Source organism: Dasypus novemcinctus, chromosome 23, assembly GCF_030445035.2.
Source record: "Dasypus novemcinctus isolate mDasNov1 chromosome 23, mDasNov1.1.hap2, whole genome shotgun sequence".
Classification (NCBI taxonomy): domain Eukaryota; kingdom Metazoa; phylum Chordata; class Mammalia; order Cingulata; family Dasypodidae; genus Dasypus; species Dasypus novemcinctus.
In genome coordinates this window covers 9,170,958-9,197,293 of record NC_080695.1, presented here as the reverse complement: position 1 = coordinate 9,197,293, position 26,336 = coordinate 9,170,958, and the positions used below count along the sequence as shown (strand labels likewise).

General features: G+C 46.3%; 1 protein-coding gene across 5 annotated transcripts in view; it reads right to left on the bottom strand.

Annotated features, from left to right (window-relative positions):
* Window positions 1-26,336, bottom strand: part of SDK1 (sidekick cell adhesion molecule 1) — a 917,480-nt gene that overhangs the window by 118,676 nt on the left and 772,468 nt on the right. For 3 of the 5 annotated variants that reach the window (XM_058285708.1, XM_058285711.2, XM_058285710.2), the window contains exon 23: window positions 11,235-11,282. The exons of the other annotated variants lie outside the window; for them this stretch is intronic. In XM_058285708.1, the coding sequence (XP_058141691.1) occupies window positions 11,235-11,282 (48 nt within the window). The remainder of the gene's footprint in view (window positions 1-11,234; window positions 11,283-26,336) is intronic. 5 annotated transcript variants of the gene reach the window in all.

The following is a 26,336-nucleotide window of genomic DNA, read 5'->3' as shown; positions in this document are numbered from 1 at the left end:
CGGGGGCCAGAAAGAAAGGCCCTTGCTTACCACCGCCGGGGCTGGTGCTCAGCGCCACCGGCCCCCTCGGGGCCTCATGCTGAAGGGACACCCTGCAGCACGGACGGAGGGGGCTCCGCAGTGCTCAGGCTGAGGGAGGAGGTGGGCACAGAGGACCGGGCTAGAAGCAGGCTGGGGTACTGAAGCGCGTTCTCCCCTTACACGCACCACTCTCGGTTGTTGATACACTGTATGGATTCCTGAAAAGCAAAGTTCCACGAACTTCAGCTGGATTTTGAGTGTCAAGGGACCCTCCGGAAGTGTGGATTCTGGGAGTGTGGGACTCTGGGGTGGCAGAACTGGAGGTAACTTAGGTGAGAGGAATCCTCTGGGTCGTCAACCAGAGCACTTGCGCAGTTCCTTGGAAAATACGTTTTTAAAAGGGGGAAGGGAAAAGAAAAGAGGAGAGGGGCTTCCGGTTCAGGCCAGTCAATTCAGAAGCTATTTACCTCGGATCTGCGGTTGGAGGCTGGAGAAGAGGCTGCTCCCAGCCTCAGAGATGGGCCCCTCCCTCCGCGCCCAGCGCCCTCGGGGGACCACCTCGGCTGTGCCCACCCTGCGCTGTTCACGTCCCACTGACCACGCCTGCGTGAGAATGAAGCCTTGCCCAGGGCCCCGCCCAAGGCGAGCCCTCTCATAAAGCACCCCCCAACCTCTCCAGGCCTGGGGTGACTCTTGGAGGTCCCTGCAGGGTAAGTAAACAATGCTGAGGAGCGTGGGATCCCCAGGGTGACGGGCCCTGCCAGCACCCTTGCTCCGGTGCCCGACGTGCACCTGTCCAGTCGGGCCAGCCACCTCACGCCCGGCAGCACCCAGCCCCGGCCTGCCCGCTTCCCCAGCCTGTGGACGCCCACCTGCCTGCTCTGGCACCTTGGCTGCCACAGGGGCCCTCGGCCACCGTGCAGCTGCGGGTTGGAGGAGCAGCCGGCATGCCTGGGGCAGCCGGGTGGGCAGGGTTGGGAAGTGCCGCTGCCTTTCCAAGCCAGTCCCGCCCACATGTCCAAGAGGATAGGAAGGGACCTGCGCGACTGCAGATGGTGCCCAGGGCAGACGGGACCAGCCAGGAGCACTGTAGGCATTGGAGAAGGGCAGCGAGGCCACCGCCTGGCCTTCCTTGACAGCAGGGACCTGCAACCCCATGAGCAAAAGTCGCAGGAGGAGTCCTGCTGCCAGGAAACGCAGGGCCAGAGGGCAGCCTTCACTCTGTCCTCCCTGCGCTGGAGCTCTCTGAGGAGGGGCTTTCCTTCCAGAGGTACAGGCCCCGCTGCCACTCACAGACAGGTGACCCGGGGAGGCCGTGCCCGCTAACTCGAGGCCTTTTGTTTCACTGATGCAATGAACAATTTTAGGGCTAGGCCCAAACTGATGGCGACTTCCCACCCAGTGCTTGATTCCCCTTTTGAAAACTGTCATCTGAGGAGTGTCAAAAGCCCGGGTCCACGGCTCTGCCTACTGCTCCGCCACTCTCCCAGCAGGACTGCTGGCCACTACTGGGATGCCTGGTCCGGGTCTTACACCATGCGCGAAGCTTTGCAGTCTCCTTCCTCACCCTAAAACTTGCCTGCTCTTTCTGCCCTCTTGTGCGCAACCGGCCAACTCCGTGCCTGGCCTTGGCGGAGCCCCAGGAAGCGCTCCCCTCACCCCCTACTGTGCCACCCCATCGGGCTGCAGGATCTGAGGCCCTAATCCCGTGCTCTCGGGGCACCTCCTACTTCCTCTAACGCAGGGCTTACCACGCATGTCAAAAACACACTTAAAAACACGACTGTCGTGCCAAGACGTAGTGTGTCCTGCAAGATCATTTAGCTCACTAACGAGAGGCCCAGCTGGCTCGAAGGAGAACAAGAGTCAGAGTAAGTTCAGTCTACGAAAGGAAGAACGCTGAAATAGGATCGCCACGTTAGAGGTAACACCCGCGGGTGTTCTAAGCGCAATGCACCCATAACCTCTGGCTTTGCATTTTTCAGCCTCCTGAGGACTCACGTCTAACTTTAGAGTCTGGAAAATCAATAAAGAGTACGTCAAACACAGTGACGCTCTAGATGCTGGTGGCCCGGGCAGGCCTACGGAATGCAGCGTTAGCACGGGGTCACGGATGAGGCCGCTGGCCCAATCCGGCCACCACCTGTTTCTGCAAATAAAGCTTTATTGGCACCCAGCCCTGTGCACTGGCTTGCACACTGCTGGTGCTGCCTTCAGGCTGCCCAGGTCTGTGCTTTCAGGGCCCTTCCTGAGAAGCGGTGCTGACCCTGCCTAGGGCAATCCTCTGCCTCGGGGTGCAACCTGTGTCACTCCCGTTTCATACTTAACCATATGGCCGACTCTCCCCCGACGCTGACACCCCCACGGCAGGCAGGGGTCTCCCATGGGCCCAGCCTCAGCCTGGCGTCAGTGCGGGCTGTTCAGTGTTCCAAAGGAATGTACAAAGGAGCAGGTGGAAGCCTGTAAAATCAGCATTGAACATGGGTCGTTTTGCAGTGAACCCCAAAAGCAAATTATTACAAAAAAGTGGCTTTACTTATAGACCTCTCGGGGGAAAATTAAATTCTTATAATAAAGGTTTACATTTGATCTAAAGAGGCTCAGATTTTTACTGGCGAGCAGAAGTTCTTTCATCTGTCCTGGGCTCCTCCGGCTCTGTACGTCGACTGCCTGACCATCATAACAAAGCGTTCTAGAAGCAACTGGCCGCTCACTAATGATGTGCCGGATGGAGAGTGAGGCAGACCTCTTAAAAGACAAAACAAACCAAAGCTCCTTGGGGAAGCTGGGATTTTGAAGATTTTTTCTCCCCTTCTTTGAAATCTAACAGACAGCACTTTGCAACAATTACTGTAAAAGCAGAATGCGTCCTCAAACACCGCTCAGCAGGGGGAGGTCCTCAGGACCCATTAGAGTGTGCTGCCATCCGGGGGAACACCAGCAGCGGCCGCACCGCGCCGGCCACGCCCGCGTACCTGCTGCCCGCCCGCCTCCCCGTCCAGCCTGGGTCCGGCACCAGCGGGCTGGAGGCCGGAGGTTGCTGCCTTGTGCGCTCCTTTGAGCAGGGCTCGCAGACCTTCCGCCTGGCTTCCCTACCAACTGCAAGTTCTCTGCATCGGGGAGCTGCTGAGTGGGGCCACCGAGGAGGCAGGTGGAGGCCCTCGGCCTGGGCAGGGCCTGGCACCCCAGGGGTCAGTGGCTCCTTGGAGGGCAGCCACTACCCCCTCCCTGAGGTGATTCTGCAGAGGCGCACACAACTGCAGCTGTGCGGAGAGCGAGGGGTGGGAGGGTGGAAGGCAGCAACGCTCCTTTCATCCAGCCGAGGAGCAAAGCAGAAGGCTCTCCAGGACTCATTCCGTGGAAAGCTGCCAGCGCAGGGCGTCCTGCTCGCTGAAACTCTGGCGTCAGCAGGAAAACTTGCACGTCAAGCAACTTCCACAGACACTGAATACCCGCTTGTTGCCGGTGGCGGCCCCGGCCGGAGCCAAGTGTGGCTCCCTTCATGCAGCCCGGAGGGCTTGGGGCAGGCGCAGAGGGGCATCTGCACAGGCCCTTCTGGAAGGGGCCCCCAGCGAGTGAGGTCCAGAGGCCGACCCCCACAGGCTCCTGGCACCTGCAGCCCCCCCCCCACAAGCTGGTGAGGGAGTCCACTTGTCCACTTAGCACTCGACTCACCTGAGGGTGGGGGGGGGGCAGGCTTGGAAACAGCTCAGGGCCTCGTGTTTGCACTCTGGAACCTTCTCTGTAGCTTCGGAAGCAGCGGGTTGGGACAGTCCTCTGGGGACCTCCGGCACGTTCTCTGCACCTGAGAACCCCTCTCCTGGGGCTTGTCTGACGGGTCCTCCTTCCTCCGCTCCCCCAGCTCTTCCTGCACTGGTTCCTCTTCGCCCCTGCCGACCCCACCACGACCCCACCATGCAGGCCCTTTCCCCTCCTTGTTCCTTGGCCTTGGCCTCTTCCTGGGGCCTTCGGCTCCCTGCACCACGGCTCAGGTCTCCTCCTGAGGCCCCTGCCCTGCGGCTGCCAGACCCGCGGCTCAGCGGGAGAGCCCGTGCTGGCGCCCCTGCTCCACATGTCGCCCTCCTCCCCAGCTCGCCCCACTCCTGGTGACGATACCACAGCCCTCCCTGTCCTCGGGGACTGGGGGCTGCCCTTCCCCTGCTCCTTCCCCTGCACTCCTAGCTGGTGTGCAGTCCTGTCCCTGCAAGCTGGATGCACTCTTAGGTTGGCCAGTTTCAACGACAGGACCCTAGTTCAGAGGCTCTTACCCTCTGTTTTCACTTTAAGAAAAGTTGTGGTAACAAACACAACACAAAAATCCCCACCTCCTCTGCTTCCGAGTTCTCAGGTCAGTGGCCTGCATCCCAGCCACGCTGCCGGGCCGCCCGCACCTCTACCCAGCACAGGACGGCGCCCTCGTGCCCCAGGCAGACTGCATCCCGCAGCCCGGCTCCCCATGGAAAGTTCCATCTACCCCATCTCTAGGGATTTGCTTTTCTAGGCATTTCAGATAGTGGAATTGTACAATAGAGAAAAGAAGCCTTTGGTGTCTGCCTTCTTCACTCGACATGATATCTTGGGGCTTCATCTACGAGCAGCAGTGCGGCTTTCCCTCTAACGCCTCAGTGACAGTCCACTGGGGGATCAGGTCATCACTCTACGGACCTTGGGACTCCCGCCCCCTCCTCCCCCTCTTCCCCCTCCTCTCCCCTGCCCCTCCTCTCCCCTCCTCCCTGTACAGTCCAGCCCAGCTAATGTCCCCAGCGTGCAGGTCCCCGGTGCTTCTGGGCCTCTGCTTTCACAGCCATCGAGGGAGGCATCAGGAGGAGGTGAAACCCGAGGTCAGCTCAAGTCATGCAGAGCTCGAACCTGGGACCCGGTCCCCATTTAATGGCCCCCACCGCCCCCTGAATGAAGTCCAGCCTCACTGTCCCAGAATGCCTGGCTTCCCAGGGCTGGGCCTACCCATCCTTCCTGTGTCACCCCCCGTGTGCCCTAAGTTATTGCCAATCCACTCAGCACCCCCAGAACACCCCTCCTCCACGGCACAGGTCTGAACCCTGAGCAGCCTGCAGGGGACGGGCTCTTCCATCAAGCACCACCCCTCGTGGAGAGGCTCCTCCGGGAGCCCGTCTGCCCCCGTGACCCTCCCTGCGCTGGATGCTTCTGGGCGGCAGGAGTCCGCAGGGCCCGCTGGGCAGCTCCTCCAGGCGGGGAAGGGCGCAGACTCAGAGCAGCTCCGGCCCCTCCTGCCTGCGTCTCTCTGACAGCCACCCGGTGTCATGGTGGTGACAAACCCCCGTCACACGGCCCGGCGGTTCCCTCTAACGGCACAGGTGGTTCCACATGCACCTGTCACTGACGGTGACAGGGACAGCGTTCGTGTCTGCCCTGCCTCTCCCATCAGATAAGACCATGCTCAAGGACAAACAGCAATGCCGACGCCTCCGTGCCCGCGGCGGAATTGATGTGCGGACTCTCCCGGACTCCTGAAACGCAGGAGGACGCGGGGGCTGTGATGGACGCGGCACTGGCCTTGAAGCCAGGTGCGTTTGAGCTGAGGACTGGCCGCCACGTTCAGCTGGTGAGAGTCGGGGCAGTGCAGCGGACGCTGGCTGCTGCCTCCCAGGGGATCGGGAGACAAGCCTGCGAAGTGCCCGTGGCAGCCAGGGGCGGGGCACGCGCTTTCCCTCTGGGGGCTGCAGTTTCCCACGGAGGCGTCTGGACAGGCTTCGGGGCGGCCCCGGGGCCCTGGCTCACCTTCCAGCCTCTTCTGCCATCACTTCGTGCACACACCGCCCTGCACGCAGCCCCTCGCCCTTCCCACTGCGCCACTCCTAAAGCCGCCTTTCAGTCCTTCTCCCTGCTGGGAATGCCCCCCACGGCCCCCACCCCCACCACAATACCAGTGTCCCTTCAAGGCCCAGTCGAGGCATGCCTCCCACATGGAGCCTGCCCTGATTACTCGAGTCGGGCACTCGTTGGCTTCTCTGAACTCTCTTAGCAACAATTTATTTTGAGAATTCTCACGAGTCTCATTTGTATCAGCAGTTAGTTGGCATCTCCTCCTCCTCCCACCCCAGTTGTAAATACCTTGGGATGGGGACTACGAGTGTCTCATCTCTGTAATCTAATACCTAACATCTTGACACCATGAAACCCATAAAACAGGAGGTGTTCAGTAAATGTTTGCTGCATGAATAGACGAATGAATGAAGGAAACGAATATAAAAGCTGATGACTGGAAACATGAAACATAGAGGCAAATCTAAAAACCCACCCACAGAAGGAGGAGAAAGGGATCGGAGCACAGAAGCAGTCTTCAAAAAATAGGAAAATATTACTTCGTAAAATTTAATTTGGTTTGACAGCTGTAATTTATATATCCATTGACCTCAATTTCTCAGAAACGACATTTGTAGTGAAACGCTTCCCTTGTTCCTACTGGAGCTGTCACTTAGGCTGCGTGTTTTCTTCTCATGTGGTCGTTTTAAAAGTCCCATAATAGGATCTAAAAGGATCTGATAGACTAATGAACAAAAGGCCACTTTAAACCCTTCATCTTCTACAGATATTCTCTGCTTGCTGGAAACATGAGAGGAGAGTGATTGTAAGGCTGTCATTACGGACAATCAGACAAACAAGCAACATTCGGAGATATCTGAGTATGAGTTTCACGCTCTCCTGTCGCCATGGCACCTAAACGCTGAGACAGAGGAGCTACGCCAGCACCAAGGACGGCCAGCTCGGCAGATTTGCCCAGATGACTGCGTCGTTCTTGAAGGGGCCATCAGAAGTGGTGACAGCCCTCCTCTGCATGCGCGACAGCCTATTCAAAAACAATGTCACTCTCTTTCTTTCTCTTATGAAAAAGAGATTCAACTAGAAAGCCAGGGCTTGTTACAATTGAAACGCTGACAGAATTATCAAAAGGGCCACAAACAGCCTGACGTTTGTCCATAATGAGGAAAGGAGGTGAGGGAATCAGTGATTAGAAACCCTCTACTCCAGGCCTTGAAGGGATGAGATTAAAAAGCATTTGGCGGGCAGTGGATGTGGCTCAACTGATTGGGCTCCCGTCTACCATATGAGAGGCCCTGGGTTCACGTCCCAGGGCCTCCTTGTGAAGGCAGGCTGGTCTGCGTCCATGGAGAGCTGACAGCCCATGCCCGCAGAGATCTGGCGCAGCAAGATTATGCAACAAAGGGAGACACGCAGACACAGAAGAACACGCAGCAAATGGACACAGAGAGCAGACAGCCAGCAAGCAGTGGGGTGGGGAAAAATAAATAAAAAATAAAATCTTTTTTTTTAAAAAAAGCATTTGGCCTATGAACCCTGCAGGAGGAGGAACATGCTGGAACTTCTTTCCATCTTCAGAGGTAACAGGGATCCGGTTGGACAGGTAAGAAATGAAGGTGTGCTTTTAAACGTGGAGGCTCTCTTGGGCTTGTGAGTTTATTTCTGTCCTGGCTGCTGGCAGTTGTGGGGTGACCCTCCTGTCCATTTACCGCCATTTTCTGAGCTCTGTCCTGTGCACCTGGCCAGATTAAGTGCCCAGGTGAGGGCAGGGGCTGGACTGACAAGCTTCCCACTCTCAGGAAGGAGGGCTGACAATCTTGGGAAGACAAACAAACAAACAAACAAAAGAAAGCAGAACTTTTTAGGGCACCCCGGGGCAATGTGAGGGAGTCCCTGAACCTTGCTGCAGCTGCCCGCTTCCCCTGCCCTGTTCCACCTGTGCTTGCTGGGGGGCAGGAGGGGAGCAGGTAGGACCCCAAGAAGCCTGCTGCAGAGGAGACCACCCTGCCCTCTAGACGACGCTGGCCCCTGTGCTGGGCGAGGTCACTCCTTGCTGCTCCCAGGAAGGGGACAGGGAGAGCCGATCTGACACCATGCCCAGGCTTACACCCAGACTGGCTTCCGGCCCCAGGGCCCTGGGGTCTTGCCCTCAGTGACCAGCTTGTCCTCAGCAGGAACTTGCCCCACCGGGTCCCCAGACATGGCACCCCCACGGGGCCTCCCCACTGAGGCTCAGGATGGGGCGGGGCCTGCCTGTTCCCGGCCTGCAGCTGCCTGGTCTCCCAGGTACTTTCCGGGGCTCTCCCCAAGTATGCAGCCTTCCCACTGGAGCCCACGTGATCCTGTGATCCAGTGATCCCGTGATCCCGGGAATGCAGACCTCCTGAGGCCAAGTGCTCGCCATGGCCTTATTATTATAATTAGTCATCTTGGCTTCCATCTGTTAATCGTCTAAGGCGCGCTAGCCCCAAGGCAAAGCTTTAAAGGCATGATTATCCTACCAATGTCAGCAGGAGGGATGAGGCTTGGCCCAGTTGTGCTTAGGGATCTGAACACCTTATTCCGGTAATCCCAGATGTCCCTAAACTTGAATATCACCTGGTTCCCTGTCTGTAACACTTGTAAGCCTCTTGGAGAGAAAAACCCACTGAAATTCATACACAGGGAAGCAGAACATTTAGAGAACATGTGGGGACAGCCTTTCCATGTGGACACACTCCTGTCTTCAAAGGAAGGTCTTTGTAGCCAACCCTCCTGGGAAGCCGGAGCCCCTGGCACCCCGAGAGCATGTGGCCTGTGGTCCCGGCACTGGGGCCCCTCCATGGGGCCCCCCTTCCCACTCCTGAGGCGTCTCTGAGGCCCCGGACCCCGCAAACGCTGTCCTGCCAGAGAAGGAGCCGGCCAGGAGCAGCTCCGCCTGAGCAGGCCGGAGAAGCTGCTTTCCGGGAGTTCTCAGGTGAAAGGTGACTCGCCCCAGGCATGGGGTCTCCACTTCTCTTAACTTCCCACAAGAGAAAGTGGATACACTCGTCTGCAGAGACAAGGTTTTCCCTAGAATGCACCCCGAGGGGGAATTTATTGAAGAGGCCTTGGACCCGGCCTATTAGGGAGGCAGAGGGCCCACAGGCCCTGTCGGATGGCCTCCAGGGCAGGACATGGCAAACCAAAAGACTGAAACAAAGCCCACGCCTTCCACCGTCGGCTGAGACCTGTCCCTCGGCGCCAAGTGCGGTCAGGTACGGAGAAGGTGGCTGCGCCCCGGCCTCACCGAGGGATGTGTCACCGCAGCTGACACCGCTGTGGACACTGCTGACGACCTCAGGCCTGCCAGCGTCTCGCCTAAGGACGCTGGGTTCCACCTCCACTGCTCTTTAGTTACAGCGACTGCAGCACCAAGCAGACTTGTGCGTTATTTTATTAGCCCATAACACTCTCCGAAACAGTTCGTTTTAAGAAAATTCCTCCTATTACACACAGATGAGCACTAACTGGGCTTTTCCTCCCCCTTCAAATTTTTGGGATATATCCAGAGTGTTACCACTAACATCTTCATTACAGAAAGCCCTGCTCAGAGCAGCCTAAGAAGACGGGAAGTTATTTTGGCTATTAGAGCACAGCAAATGGCCACGGACTGCAGGGGTTTACAGAGGTACGGAGCTGGTAGACACAAGTGGCAAATGGAAACATATAGCATTTGCATTTCCCCTTTTTACGGTGCACCATAAAAGTGCAGAGAGAGATGTTTTGTGCGTTCTGCAGTCAAAGGTTACTAATTAAGCTAAGCGTTCCTGAACCAGAAATACCCATAAAAGCTTTTTCTTTTATTCTCTTAACCCACATCTGAGCATCAGCTTTTCCCAGGAACTTTCGAGTGATTAGGATCTTTCATTCCATAACTCACTAAAGAGACCACTAAGTAATGAAATCTTCTGGATGCACTTAAGACGGCCAGAATTTAAAGGAAACCTTTCTGCCAAGAAGAGGTGACTGAAAAACAGAGCAAAGGGAAGAAAAGAAATCTCTCCCTCCTCGCGAAGCGTCTGGGGAGGAGCCCTTCTGCTTGCTGTCACTGCGCCCCAGACGCTCTCCCCCACCTGAAAGGACCCCGTCACCGCCTTCTACTCTCCACTTCCAGCTCCATTCGATCACCTCCAGGCTCGTACGGGGTTAACTGTCAAAGGGCTGGCTTCCTTTACCCCTGCTCCTCTTTGTTTTCCAGCCCAGGGCCAGGCTGCGTGGGCCCGTGGGCGCGAGTCCCACCGCAGCGCTGAAGGCCTGGTTGGAACTGGGCAAAGGACCAGCTAGGAGACGGCGTCTGCCACAGTGACAGTCTCGAGGAAAGCTGGACCGTAGGGGCATCTCTGGAACCTGCCTGGTCCAGGGGCTCAACTGGGCATGCCCAGAAGACAACAGACCATGGCACAAGTGGGCAGAGGAGCCCGGAGCTCTCAGGGGAGGTTTAATCTGGGAAGAACCCAACCTCCAGAGAGCAGGGCCCTGTGTGGGCCTTAGAGGAGTAGACGTAGCAAAAGGTTCTCCTTCAGTCTACAGCGCTGCAAGATACGTACAGTTACTCATGCTTTTCAGTTAAAGAAAATAAGTGCCAAAGCCTCTGGGTGCACGTGAACAGAAAGAAAAGAAAATGGAGCCAAATGCCTTGCCTAAAGCCACACTGCTAGTGAGAGGCCCGGATGGGACTCAGGCCCAGGCTGTGGCCCCAAGGCCTGCGCTATGTATCTTCCCCTCCAAAGGCTTGGTTGTGCACACTGTGTGTATTCAGGGACTGGCACATGGTGCCTTTCCCATGGACAGGTCGAAGGACGATGCCCAGGATGTGGGGAGGTCAGGAAGGTGGCACGTGGAGAAGGGTGGGACAGAGAAGGGAGAGGGCAGATGTTCTTTTCCTGGACAGAGGCGGCGTGGGCGTTGGGATGAGCTAACACTGAGGTGGGTCGGGGTGTGGTTGGCCTGAGTTTGTGAAAACTGAAAGCCTGGCCTTCTGGCAGTGAAGTGTCTCAGAGACACCCGAGCAGTCAAGGCACACCCTGCTGAGAAATGCCTTCCGGGTTAGTAGGCAATGCCTCAAGTAAAAGCAGGATGGGTTTGGCCAATAAATGAATATTTATATTAACTTCTGACAGAACAGACCACAGAAATTTCTTGGGGCAACTTAATATATGATTGAAAACCAGAACAATTTGCTCAATCTGAAGAAAATGAATCACCGCGACATAAGACCGGGGTAGCCATCTGCTGATGGACCGATGCAGACCCTTGAAGAGGAAAGCGCCCCCATTCACGTGGCACTCCCACATGGCACGTGGGCTCGGCTTTGCAGTGGCATGGCACCACGGATCAAAGCACTGAGGAATGAAACCCTATTTGCCAAAGATCTGGGGACAAGTCCTTACCTTCTGGAGCTTGAACGGAGCTTCCTTTTTCAGATGAAGGCCTACTCTCTAGGAATACGAAACACAAATGATTCAGAGAGTAAACTTCAGGGAAAAATGTTTTTCTCTTTTGGTTTTGAAGTTTTAACCATCTACAAAATTGCCCAAATTTTTGACTTGTTGAGTTAATTTCAAAATAGCTCAAGAAGACATTTCTGAGGGACTCCTAGTTCTGGCAATATGGCAGGCTAGAGAACTCGAGAAGCCTCCGGCTCCGAAAGCCAGAGAAATGCAGGAAGCAGCACACAAATGTCCTCTTGCATGCGGAACTGGCACTCAAGGGAGCAAGGTAAGTGTCCGAAGGCCAGACATAGTGGAAACCGGCTGGAGCTACCCTGGGTGCGCCGTCATTCTCATTAACTGTGCTAGATTAGTCTTTCGTGGACCCCAGAAAATCACGTTCTTAAAGTGAACTCATTACTGTGCCTGCAAACCCATTAGATGGGACCTTTTGATTAGATCACTTCAGTTAAGGTCCCCTGAGTGAATTGTAGGGTCCAGGGTGGGTCTTAATCCTTTTACTGGAGCCCTTTCTAAACAGAGGACTAAAAAGCCACACACACAGGATAAAAGCCGGAGAGACAGAGGAGAGCCAGGAGAGATGAGCCAATGTCCTGTCATGTGCCTGGTCACCCATGGCTGAGCGCAGGAGAAGGGAGCCTGGAGGAGACAGCAGCTCCCAGCAGGACCACCATGGTGCCTTGCCACCTGGCAGGGGTCCAGGATGCCAGCAGCTGAGCTCCAAGGAGACAGCACCTCTGATGATGCCTAGATTTAGATATGCTCACAGCCTCAGAACCGTAAGCACTTCACCTAAAAAATTCCCATTACAAAAGCCAACCCATCTCTGGTATATTACTCCCAGCAGCTTTTAACAAACTAAGACACTGAAATGGGAATGGTTTTAATGCACAGAGGGATGGGACTTGGGCCTTTGGCCCACTGGAGAAAAGGCATAGAACACAAAGTCCCTCGCACTCTCTAAATAAAACTGAGACCAATAAAGGGCTGTAACCTCCATAAAAGGAGAACCAGAGAAACTCCACTGGCAAGCAGAGGGAGGGGCTTGCCCCCCCAGGCCTGATGCTGGGTTGGCAGGGGTGGGGGTGGGTAGAAAGAAAACATCTCCCTGAAAAACTTGATAACTATGGGCCAGCCCTCTTTTAGGTTTGGAAGGCCTAGAAGAAGAAAACACAAAATTTAGGATTAAAATTATTTGAGAGTTTGAAAATCAGTATGTTCAAATGATTACGAACATTTGGAGACTGAAAAACGGATGTACAAAAATAGTTAAAGACAAAGAATGTATTGGAAGTAGAAGTTCAGAATAAGCTACTATTTTTAAAAGGCAGATTTGAAGAAATAACTAACAGCTGTTTAACATGAAAAAAATTTCCCATTAAAATTCAGAACTCAATGAATAGATTAAAAAGAAGATTAAACACAGGTCAACAAAGAATTAACATACTAGAAGCTAGATTTGAGGATATTACTTAGAATGCAACAGAGAGAGATAAAGAGATGAAAAATACGAAATAAATGCTAAAAAATATAGAAAGAATGAGAAGCTGTGTCCTATATCTAATAAGGACTCCAGCAGGTGAGAATGGGGGGTGAGTAAAGAGGCAATACTCAAAAGATTCAAAATGCTTAACAAATCCTGAATAGGATTTAAAAAGAACCCAGTACTGATGTATCATAGCCAACTCCAGAACATAAAAGACTAACAGATCTTAAAACACTAGATTATCTACAATGATATAACAACTAGTCAGAAAGTAAGCTTCTCAGCATCAACAACAGAAGCCAGAAGAGAGTGGGATCTTATCTTTGAACTTTTAAGAGATAATGCCTATAATTAGAGTGTTAAATTATCACTCAAAGAATAGCATTGAAATTAAGGTATTTCCAACCCCTCCCCCCAAACCACACCATGGGAAAGCTTATCATTCATAAACCTTTCATGAAAGCATAACTAAAAGATACTTGAAGGAAAAGGTACCTGAACCCAGAGGGAAAATGCAGGCAGGAATGGTGACCAGAGAAAAGGGTAAATGTGTGGTAAAATCTAAATAATCTCTGACTATGACAAAAGATGCTAAAAATTGTTACTACCTTTGGGGATATATAAAAAACAAAGTGAATTACAATTCTGGACACAATAACAATTATGGTTTGATTGGAATTAAGGTATTTTAAAATCCTTATACCATTGGGAGGAAGGTAGAGACTTTGTTAATCCAAGTTTACATGTTCACATTTTAGGGGCAGTCTTCTTCCTTCCCTCCCAGAGCTGGGTAAGAAGGCCACCTGGTAGGGATCAGGCCTGGGTGAAGAAGGCATCCACATATGGGGGAATGCAGCAAATAGGTAACTACAGGGAGGATACTGGATCCAGGTTTCTTGCTGTCAGAGAAGGATTTGTATAAATGTGGAAAGAGGGAGAATTTGAATGAACCTGGTGGTACTGAATTGTGTCAAAGGCCCTGGTATAATGCTTTTCAGTATATGTGGACAGATGGAGAAATACTAGAGATGTAAATAGGTGTGCCTCTAAATGTGTCTTTCCTGGCTGTGTCCACTGACAGGGCCAGGGAGTAGTGACATCCCAGGAGTAATGAGCATACTAGTGCCTGGATCATGGTTTCTAAGTACCACTCTCCACTGAAAGGAACCAATGTTCCTTGGAGAAATGTCTAGGAGAGAACAAAATGAGTCAAGAAATCCTGTTGTGACAGAGAATAAGGAAGCTCTCAAAGAAAGATGGGGATATGTTGAAGGAACACAGAAACTAGTTGGAAGGGCTTCCCATTGGCCAAACAGAGGAACTTTTAAGCAAGTATCAAAATAAATAATGGGCTTCCAGGAAAATGGCACCAAAGCAGGTAGGCAGAGTCTGAACCTCTCAGTGAAAAAAAAGTGGAAAGAAGGCAGGGACCTATCTAAAGGAGCTGCTTTGGATATATACAGGACGGGAAGTGCCCTAAGTCATCTAGGAGCGTATGGAAAGATAAAGAAGCCAAAGGAACACTGTGACTTGCTCACCCCTGTGGCTGGAAATAGCACATATACCTCACCCTCAGTGCAAGTAACCTCAGTGCCCCTGGCTCACTGCTGCCAACTGGCTGGGAGGGAGTGTTCCCTGGGAGGAAGAGGAGTCTGGCAGAGGGTAGAGAGTTGTTTCTTTGTGATGAGTTCCATTTAAATGTCGAAAGAGATCCTGATCCAATGGGGAGAGAGGAGGGGGGATCTGCTCAGGCAGGCTGTCATGCCCACCTGCCTGGGGAGAGAGAGCAACTAGATTAGAGAGGGGGCAGGGATAGGCTCCTAATATGCAGGACTCTAGCAAGCTGTGGAACTAAAAAACACCTGGGGAAAGGGGCAGAGAGCGCTCTGAAGACTAATTAACCGAGAGAGACAACTGAGCTCAGTGGAGGAACTCCTGCCTTGCATATACAAGGTCCCTGGTTCGATTCCCCAGTTCTCCTTAAGAGAAGTAGAGAAGTGATCCACTGGGTTATCAGGCATCCAGCTGCTACCTTATGGCAGGGAACATACAGACATTCTTTTTGTTGCAGGTTTTCTTGTATCTGTTATTTTTTGTAAAAAGGTTTCTTTTTTTTCTTCTACCTCTTACTTTACTCACTAAAAACCCGATATATTACCTACAGAGGGCAGGCTGCAGGGTGATTGACTGATGAACAGCGGCAGCCTGAGAAGCTCCTTAGGAGCCTACGAGGAAAGACTGTTTATCCTTGGTTGTTTTTTGTTGTTGTTGTGTTCCCCCTTTCTTTGTTTCCCTGCCCCCTCTTCTTTTCTTTTACTGATCTTTTTCTACCAATGTCATTTCTTTTCTTTCTTTCATTTTTCTATCTTCTGATTTCTGTTGTTTTTCATGCATCCCACCTCTTTTTATTTGATCTTTTTTTTTTTTTTAATTTCTCTCACTCCTTTTTTGTTTTCTTTCTTTTTTTACTTTTTATCTTTTGGTTTATTTTTCTTTCCTCTTTTATTTTTTCATTTCCTCTCTTCTCATCATTCTGGCCTTATAATTCAGTAAATATATTTTTTCTCTATTTTGTTTTGTTTTATTTTTTTCTATTCCACTTTTTAATTCTTATTCCTCTGTACTTCTTATGATTCTTTACTTGTGTTAATTATTTTCTGAGGTCTTGTACAGCTTCTCTTCTACCTTTTTAAAAAATTATTACTACTATTATTCTTTTTCTCTTCTTATCTCTTTCCTTTTCTGTCCTAATTTTTTTCAAGGGAACTCAACAGAAAGGAAACAAAATAAGATGAATGAAGTGTCAAAGTGAAACCTTAGCCCCCCCATACACAAATTGCAACAAAATATACACTAGAGTTTATTTAAGAGAAGCTAACCAACTAAATAAATCCATCAAGATAAACAGATGACCTAGGTCAGCTAACAAGGTGGTAAGGATGGTCAACCACCACACCAAGGAACTGAGTCTATGACTGCAAGCAGGAGAATCCCATCCATCAGCCATGTGGGCTCTAAGCCCCCTTTCAATTTAGAGGTGAAGTGGGCATCACCAACCCAGGGTCCTCAGGATGGAGGAATAAAATAGAGACTAGAGTGTACTCACTGGTATTCTACTATAGAATCATTGTGACTCTAGCAATGGAAGAAATTATATCATTGATGTGGAGACTGGCCACAGGAGTGGCTGAAGGCAGGGAGAGGGAAAGAGAGGTGTGATATGGGGGCATTTTCAGGACTTGGAGTTGTCCTGAATGATGCTGCAGGAACAGATGCAGGATATTATATATCCTGCCATTACCCACTGAGTGGACTGGGAGAGAGTGTAAACTACAATGTAAACTATAATCCATGATGTGTAGCAGTGCTCCAAAATGTATTCATCAAATGCAATGAATGTACTACACTAATGAACGACGTTGTTGATGTGGGAGGAGTGGGGTATATGGGAACTGCTTGTATTTTTTAATGTAACATTTTATGTGATCTATGTACCTTTAAAAAAAAGATAATAAAAAAAGATAAACAGAAGCCTAGATACCAACAAAAAATTAAAAACCATACCAAGAAGATATGGCCCAGTCTAAAGAACAAACTGAAAAAACAGGAGGAGATGCAGAACATGGAACAACTAATCAGATGTCCAAACAAATATCATGAACCAAATTAATGAAGTGAAAGAAGAGAGTAAGGATATTAAGAAGACACTGGGAGAACATACTGAAGAAATTGTGAGCATACATAAAAAGATAACGGATATGATGGTAATGAATAGCACAATTCGAGAAATCAAAAATACACTGGAAACACATAACAACAGATTCGAATAGGCAGAGGAAAGAATCAGCAACATGAAAGACAGTACGTTTGAAATTAGATGGATAGTAGAACAGATAGATAAAAAGATTTTAAAAAATTCAGCAAGGACTTAGGGACTTGGATATCAACACAAAATGTACAAACATATGCATTATAGGCATCCCAGAGGGAGAAGAGAAGGGAAAGGGGGCAAAAGGAGTATTAGAGGAAATAATGGCTGAAAATGTCCCAACCCTATTGAGGGCCATGGATGTCCATGTCCAGAAAGTACAGCACACCCCAAACAGTATAAATCCTAAAGGCCTATCCCAAGACATAGATTTGTCAAATTGGTCAGTGTTCAAGATGAGAGAATATTGAAAGCAGTAAGAAAAAAGAGATCCATCACATATAAGGGAAGCTTGATAAGCTAAGTGCTGATCTCATCTGAAACCATGGAGGCCAGAAAGAAGTGGTATAACATACTTAAAGTGCTAAAAGAAAAAAATCTTCCAGCCAAGAATTGTCTGTCAAGCAAAGCTGGCATGCAAAATGAGGGAGAGTTCAAAATATTCACAGATAACAGAAATTAAGAGAGTTTGTCAATAAGAAACCTGCCCTTCAAGAAATACTAAAGGGAGTTCTGCAAGTTGAAAGGAAAAAACAGGAGAAAGAGAGTTGAAGGATAGTGTAAGAATAACTAAAAAGATAAAAATAGAAATAAAAACAACAAATGGCATACATAAACCCAAAGAAAATATGGCTAATGTAGTCCTTGACAGTAATAACATTGAATATTAACGGCTTAAACTCTCCAATCAAGAGACACAGATTGGCAGAATGGATGCTGTATACAGGAAACTCACCTTAGACCCAGGGACACAAGAAAGCTGAAAGTGAATGGTTAGCAAACAATTTAACACAAAAAAAAATTAACAGAAAGGAATGGGAATAGCTACACTAATATTGGACAAAATACACTTTAAATGCAAAACTATTATAAGAGAAAAAGAACAAAGAAGGATACTATATATTAATAAAAGGGGAAATCTATGAAGATGAAAGAACAATCATAAATATTTATGCACCTAACCACGGCACCTCAAAATACATGAAGCAAATATTGAAAAAAGTGGAGAAATAGACGCCTCTACAATTATAGTGGAGGATTTTAATACACCATTATCATCATTAGACAGAACATCTTGACAGAGAATCAATAAAGAAACAAAAACCTTGAATAATACATTAGAGGATCTGGACCTAATAGACATATATAGAGCATTATACCCAAATAAAGCTGGATATACATTCTTCTTGCATGCATATGGATCATTTTCCACGATAGACCACTGAACAACAATTAATTTAGAAAGAAAAGTGATTTGGCACAAAGATATGGAAGTTAAAAAACACACTTTTAGACAATAATGATTGAGGAGGAAATTATAAAAGAAATCAGTAACTACCTTGAAATGAATGAAAATGACAGCATAGCAGAACTTATAGGATGCAGCAAAGGCTGTATTGAGAGGGAAATTCATAGCCATAAATGCCCATATTAAAACAGAAGAAACAGCAAAAATCAAACACCTAACTGCACACTTGGAGGAATTAGCAAAAGAACAACAAATTAACCCCACAGGAAGTAGAAAGAAGAAAATAACAAAGATTAGAGGAGAGCTAAATGAAATTGAAAATAAGAAAACAGTAGTAAAAATGAACAAAACCAAAAGCTGGTTCTTTGAGAAGATTAATAAAATGGTCAAACCCTTAGCTAGACTAACAAAGAAAAAAAGAGAGATGATACAAATACATAAAATAAGAAACGAGGATGGGAATATCACCACTGAGCCATAGAAATAAAGACTATCATAAGAGGATGCCTTGAAAAATTGTTTGCCAAAGAGATGGATAATTTAGAGGAAACACACAAATTCTGAGAATCACACAAGCAGCCTACACTGAAAAAAGAAGTAATGGATGAACTCAACAGACCAATCACACGTAATGAGATTGCATAACTCATCAAAAACCTCCCAGTTAAGAAGAGCCCAGGTCCAAAAGGCTTCATAGGCGAATTCTATCAAATATTCCAGAAAGAACTAACACCAACCCTGCTTAAAATCTTCCAAAAAACAGAATTGGAGGGAACACTGCCTAACTCTATGATGCCAACATCACCCTAATACCAAAGTCAAACAAAGACACCATGAGAAAGGAAAACTATAGGCCAATCTTTCTAATGAATCTAGATGCTAAAATACTCAGGAAAATATTTGCCAATCATATTCAACAATATCAAACAAATTATACACCATGACTAAGTGTGTTTCATCCCTGGTGTGCAAGGATGGTTCAGCATAAGAAAATCAGTCAATGTAATACACCACACAAACAGATCAAAAGAAAAAAATCACACGATCATCTCTATAGATGCAGAAAAAGCATTTGACAAAACATAGCACCGTTTCCTGAAAAACATGCTTCAAAAGATGGGTATAGAAGGAAACTTCCTCAACACCATAAAGAGTATATATGAAAAAACCAAAGCTGACATATTTAATGGTGAGATCCTAAAACCTTTCCCTCTAAGATCTAGAAGAAGACAAGGATGCCCGATATCACCACTTATTTAACATTGTTAGAAGTAATTGCTTGACTACTTTGGCAAGAAAAAGATATAAAAGGCATCCAAATTGGAAAGGAAGAAGTAAAAATTTCACTATTTGCAGATGACATGATCTTCTACCTCAAAAGCCCTGAAAAATCTACAACAAAGCTTCTAGAGTTTATAAATGAATTCAGGAAAATGACAGGTTATAAGATTAATGTGCAAAAATCAGTAGCATTTCTGTACACCTATAATGAAAAATCCAAGGAGGAAATCAAGAAAAAAAAATCTCTTTTACAATAGCAAATAAAAGAATCAAATACCTAGGAATAATTTTAACTAAAGATGTGAATGACCTGTACACAGAAAACACAACACTGTTGAAGGAAATCAAAGAAAACATAAATAAATGGAAGAATATTTCCTGTTCATGGATAGGAAAACTACACATCATTAAGATGTCTATCCTACCCAAACTGATTTATGGATTTAACGCAATCCCAATAAAAATTACCACAGCATTTTTTACTGAATTGGAAAAGCTAACCGTGAAATTTATTTGGAAGGGCAAGGGGCCCTGAATAGCCAAAGACATATTGAAAAAGAAAACCGGAATTGGAGGAATCACACTACCTGACTCTAAAACATACTACAAAGCTACAGTGGTCAAAACTGCATGGCGTTGGCATAAGGATAGATATACTGACCAATAGAACTGCATAGCTCCTCACATATACAGTCAACTGATATTTGACAAGATCACCAAGCCCACTCAAATGGCCTCTTCAACAAATGGTGCCTGGGAACTAGATTATCCATATCCAAAAGACTGAGACAGGAACACCATCTCAAACCTTACACAAAAATTAACTCAAGATGATCAAAGATCTAAATATATAAAAGCCAAGACAATAAAGACCTTAGCAGATAATGTAGAGAAGCATCTATAAGATCTTGTATTAGGAAATGATTCACGAACTCTACACCCAAAGCACGAGAAATGAAAGAAAAAATAGATAAATGGGACCTCCTCAAAATTAAAAACTTTTGCACCTCAAAGGAGTTTGTCAAAAAAGTGAAAAGGCAGCGTACTAAATGGGAGAAAATATTTGGCAATCATATATCTGATAGGGGCCTAAAATATATAATATAAAAAGAAATCCTACACCTTAAAAATAAAAAGACAACCCATTTAAAAAATAGGCAAGTGCCCAGCCTGAGGGGAAGCCGGGCTGACTGAAACTCTTTCACGCAGATCAGCCTGCACCCTGCCTAGGCGTCAGCCCCACCTCTGGCAGGGAAGAGGCTGAGGAGCCCTGCACCAGCCTATACAGGTAACTGCAGGGAACTCTGGCTGGTATAGACTGAAAATCAGAAGTCTACCAGGGCAACTGTGGTCATTGTAGGACCCACACTGCATAGATTGCTGCCCACACCTGCAGCTCCATCCCTGCCCCAGGCAGGGGAGACAGGGATGTGAAGCTTCATCAAGTCTCTCTTGGCAGCTACAGTCTAGGCCTGCATGTGGATTATTCCACACAGCTGTGACTCTGTCCCTACTCCTGGCATAGGAGAAAGGTAGAAGAAGCTTCACTGGTCCCTGGTGCAATGACGGCAGCTTGAGCCCCCAAAGCTTACAGCACCAACTACATGCTTGGCTCCTATTGCACAACCAGCAAGGGAGAAATGATAGAAAGGCTTAAACTAAAGCGAAAAACTGCACCCAGAATAAATACTCTAGTAAGCCAGATGTGAAGACACCAACAAAAAATTACAATCCACACAAAGAAACAGGAAGCTATGGGCCAGTTAAAGAAACAAGATAAGCCTCCAGATGACATAAAGGAGTTGAGACAACTATTTATAGATGTTCAAACAAATCTCCTTAATAAATTCAATGAGATGGCTAAAGAGATTAAGGATATTAAGAAAACATTGGATGAGCACAAAGAAGAATTTGAAAGCATACATAAAAAAATAGCAGATCTTATGGGAATGAAAGGTGCAATCAATGAAATTTAAAAAACATTGGAATCATATAATAGCAGATTTGAAGAGGCAGAAGAAAGGATTGGTGAGCTTGAAGAAATAGCCTCTGAAAGTGAACATACAAAAGAACAGATGAAGAAAAGAATGGAAAAACTTGAACAAGGTCTCAGGGAACTAAATGACAGCAAAAGACATGCAAATATGTTTGTCATGGGTGTCCCAGAAGGAGAATAGACGGGAAAAGGGGCTGAAGGAATATTTAAAGAAATAATGGTAGAAAATTTCCCAACCCTATTGAAGGACATAGATATCCCTCTCCAAGAAGCACAACATACTCCCATCTGAAAAAATCCAAATAGACCAATGCCAAGACACATACTCATCAGAATGTTAAAGGCCAAAGACAAAGAGAGAATTCTGAGAGCAGCCAGAGAAAAGCAATGCATAATATATAAGGGATATCCAATAAGATTAAGTGCTGATTTCTCCCCAGAAACTATGGAGGCAAGAAGACAGTGGTCTGATATATTTAAGATGCTACAAGAGAAGAACTTCCAGCTAAGAATCTTATATTCAGCAAGACTGTCTTTCAAAAGTGAGGGTGAAATTAGAATATTCACAGATAAACAGAAATTGAGAGAATTTCTAAGCTACAGACCAGAATTTCAGGAAATACTAAAGGGTACGCTAGAGCCTGAAAAGAAAAGACAGGAGAGAGGACTGGAAAAGAGACTAGAAATAAAGATTATATCAATAAAAGTAACTAAAAGTGTCAAAAGAGTGGTGAAAATAAAATATGACAGATAAAACTCAAATAGTCAGGAATAAACAACCGATGATGTAAAGCACTTATATTCAGAAAACTGCAACTCAATGTTAAAACAAATCAAAAAACCCTAACCCCCTAAATAACAGGAATAAATTCAGTGCTCATGGATTGGAAGATTAAATATCATTAAGATGTCAATTCTACTCAAATTGATATACAGACTTAATGCAATCTTGAAAAAAGTAGCAGCAGCATAAAAGAAAAACTTGAAAACATGATCATTAAATTTATTTAGAAGGGTAAGGAGTACTGAATAGCCAGAAACATCATAAAAATGAAACGTGAACCCTCATCTCCTGGCTTTAAATCATAAAACCTACCTATAGTGGTAAAAACAACATGGTACTGGCCTAAAAACAGACACAATAGACCAATGGAATCAAATTTATGGTTCAGAAACAGACCCTCACAGCTATGGTCAAGTGATTTTTGACTAGCCTGTCAAACTCACACAGCTCGGGCAGACCAATCCATTCCACAAATGGTGCTGAGAAAATTGGACATCCATAGCTGAAAGAAGGAAAGAGGACCCCTATCTCACACCTTTTCCAAAAATTAACTCAAAATGGATCAAAGAACTAAAAATAAAAGCAATAACCATAAAACTTCTAGAAGAAATTATTGGAAAATATCTTCAAGACCTGGTGGTAGGTGGTGGATTCTTAAAGGAGATAAGAGAAGGACTGAATGGACTACTGGTGTTTAATGTATGTAGAAGTTTTAATTAGCTTTACTGTAAAATTGTGGAAATGTATAGAGTGGATGGTAACACACAGTGAGTAACAGCTAGTTTATAAATGGGGACGTGACTGAAAATGGTAGTCTAGTTATGTAAGTACCAATTGACAGAATGCTTGAGAATAATCTAGGAACTGGATAGCACAGTAAACCAAGAGGCAGGTGAAAATTGTGGTTGATGGTACAGATCCAAGAGTGTCCTTTGTTAGCTAGAAAAAATGCACATCACTATTGCAGGGTGATGGGAATGTGGAGAGGCTTGGGAAAAATATAGGTGGAGTGACCTATGAACTGTGGTTAGTAGTAATAATATAATACTCTTGCATCTATGCAAAAGATGTACTGTGTTGATACTGAGACTGTATGGAAAATGTGAGCCGAATGTACACTATGGACATGGTAAAAATCAGATGATATTATTTTATCTGTAGCAAATGACACACCACTTTGTGGTGTATTGATGGAGGGGTGTTGTTTGGGAATTCTGCACATGTGCATGATTGTTTCATAAGTTTACAACTTCTGTTATAAAAATATATATTTAAAAAATAATAATAGGGTGGGTTGGGGAAAAAACACACCAAATGTAAGATAAGGACTATGATTAGTAGTAAGATTTTGACTGTTCTTTCATAGTTTGTAACAAACGTCTCATGACGATGCAAGATGTTGGTGGAGGGTTGATTTATGGGACCCCTATATGATGTTGTGCATGTTTGCTTTTTAAGTTCACGACTTTTACTATACACTTAATTGTTTATGTCTGTTTATATATAAATAATATAAAGATAATAACAATTGGATTGATTAGGGGAAAACTACTTTGTTTAGTAGTAATATTTTGACAATGCTCTTTAATCATTAGTTAAAAATTTTAAAAACAATGCAAGTTATTGGTGGTAGGGTGAGATGTTATATATGTTTGTTTGATGTTATTTATGTTTATTTTGTAAGTTCACAACTATTATACACTTTATGTTTATGTATGAGTGATATATTTCAATAAATTAAAAAAAAAAAGGGCAAGTGATTTGAATAGACACTTTTCCAAAGAAGAAATACAAATGGCTAAAAAGCACATGAAAAGATGCTCAACATCACTGTCTATTAGGGAAATGCAAATCAAAACTACAATGAGATATCATCTTATACCCATTATACTGGCAGCTATTAAAAAAACAGGACTACAAGTGTTGAAGAGGATATGGAGAAATGGAAGCACTTATCCACTGCCGATGGGAATGCAGAATGGTGCAACCATTGTGGAGGACCGTCTGGTGGTTCCTCAGGAAGCTAACTACAGAACTGCCATATGATCCAGCAATCCAACTACTGGGTATATGTCCAGAAGAACTGAAAGCAGGGACTTGAACAAATAAATGCACACCAATGTTCACAGTGGCATTATTCACTATTACCAAAAGTTGGAAACAACCCAAATGTCCATCAACAGATGAATGGATAAGCAAACTCTGGTATATACATACAATAGAATATTACTCAGCTGTAAGAAGGAATGCAGTATTAACACATGAAATAACATGGATGAACCTTGAAGATCTTATGTTGAGTGAGGCAAGCCAAGTACTGAAGACAAATATTACATGATCCCACTGATATGAATTAAGCAAACTGAGCAGATTCAAAGAGATACAGTCTCAAAGACAGGTTTACAGGAGACAGAGAGAGAGTAGAGGGTCATGAGCCAATGCCCATATGGGCATAATCTATGGTAAAGTGGAAGGGTATAGTTGTGCAGTGGATGGGCATGACAGTGCTGCAGTGATGCCATTGGGTTTGGTGGTGCTGGCCTATGAGGGGGGTAAGGTGGGATGGGTTGCACTGTCCATGGAACTGGGGGGAGGTTCAGGGGAGGGAGCCAATGAACTCTGGGGATTTGTGGGTATGTGGCTGAAGCTACAATATTGGGAACGTTTTTGGGGCAAACATGGCAGGGAAAGGTTTCTAGTTTAGGGTGTTCAATGTGGGGCACATGCAGGACAGGGTGCACCTGGGGCAGGTTTCCAGGGAGTATGTGAGTGTTCATCCTGTCATAGTGCATTGTATCAGTGGGTGGAGACCCACAATGAATGGGAAGGTGCTGGACTCCCTTCTTGGGGAGTTGTGTTATGTTTTCAAATAGAGGGGTGAGAATGTCTTGAGAGCATAGGCAGTGCCTAATAGAGGAGGAGAGACCAGTATATCAAGCCCTCAATGTTGTTGCAAATAACTATAAATCTTGTTTTCATGGAGTGAAGCTTGGTGGTTGCTGTGGGCCCTGAGGGGAGAGGGAGGGAGGAATAGAATATATGGAGCATAAAACATTTGGGGGCATCAGATTGTTCTACATGCTCTTGCAATGATGGATACAGGCCATGTTAAATTTCATCAAAATTTATAAACATGTATGGTCCAAAATATAAACCATAATGTAAATCATTGACCATGGTTAGTAGCAATGCTTCAATATTTGTACATCAATTGTAACAAATGTACCACCAATATGTAAAAATGTTATTAATAGGAGAAAGGGGGAAAGAGGGAGGATGTTGGGTATATGGGAATCCCCTATATTCTGTATGTGACTTTTCTGTAACTTAAAGCTTATTTGAAGATGAAATGAAAAAAGTAAGACACTGGGGGAATAAGTGGAAGAAAATGTCACTGTACATACAAGACAATAGATCTTATAGTATTGAAAGACATATGCCAAAATTTAAAAAAAAATATTTCAAATTCTTTTTAATTTTTTGTATTTTATTTGTTATTTTTAAAACTATCATGATTACTTCATTTTCTTATTTTATTCATTTATTCTGTTGGCTTCATTTTTGAAGTTTTGGATCACAGAATGGTTACAACTGTGGCAGGGAAGGATAACTTGTGCAGAATGTCAGTGATGGGGCATGGGAGGAGGTTCACCTGGGGCATACCTATAAGGAATATGAAAGCGTTCAAGTGTCTATGGAGTATTGTCATGGTGGGTGGAAATCCACACAATAACCAAAAGAACACCTAATTCCCATCCTGGGGAGCTCTGCCACATTCTCTAATGGGACAGCAAGAATCCCCTGAGTACAGGGGCAGTGACTAGTGAAGAAGGATGGACTGTTAACAGGTCCTTGAATTTGGTGACTGTACTTATGAACCTTTACTTTTGAAATTGAAACTTAGCCTAGTATTATAGGTTGCCTAAGAGTTACCTCCTGAAGGCCTCCTTATTGCTCAAATGTGTCCTCTCTCTAAGCCAAAATCAGCATATAAATGCATTATCCTCCCCCTGGCATAGGACATGACTCCCAAGGATGAGCCTTCCTGGCACTGAGGGATTACTACCAAGCACCAATTAGCAATGCAACTGGAAAAAGACTTTGACCAAAAGAGGGAAAGGATAAACACAAATGAGTTTATACGGCTAAGAGACTACAAAGTGAGTCTGGAGGCTCATAGTAAATATTGCCTCAAATAGCAGAGCTTATGAGGGCTTTGGAGATATCCAGACACTATAGGTAGGGCTAACAGCTCAGGAGTTTGGCACCCTGCCATTTGGCCCTACTGTGGCATTTATGGCAAACTGTGACAGAGTTG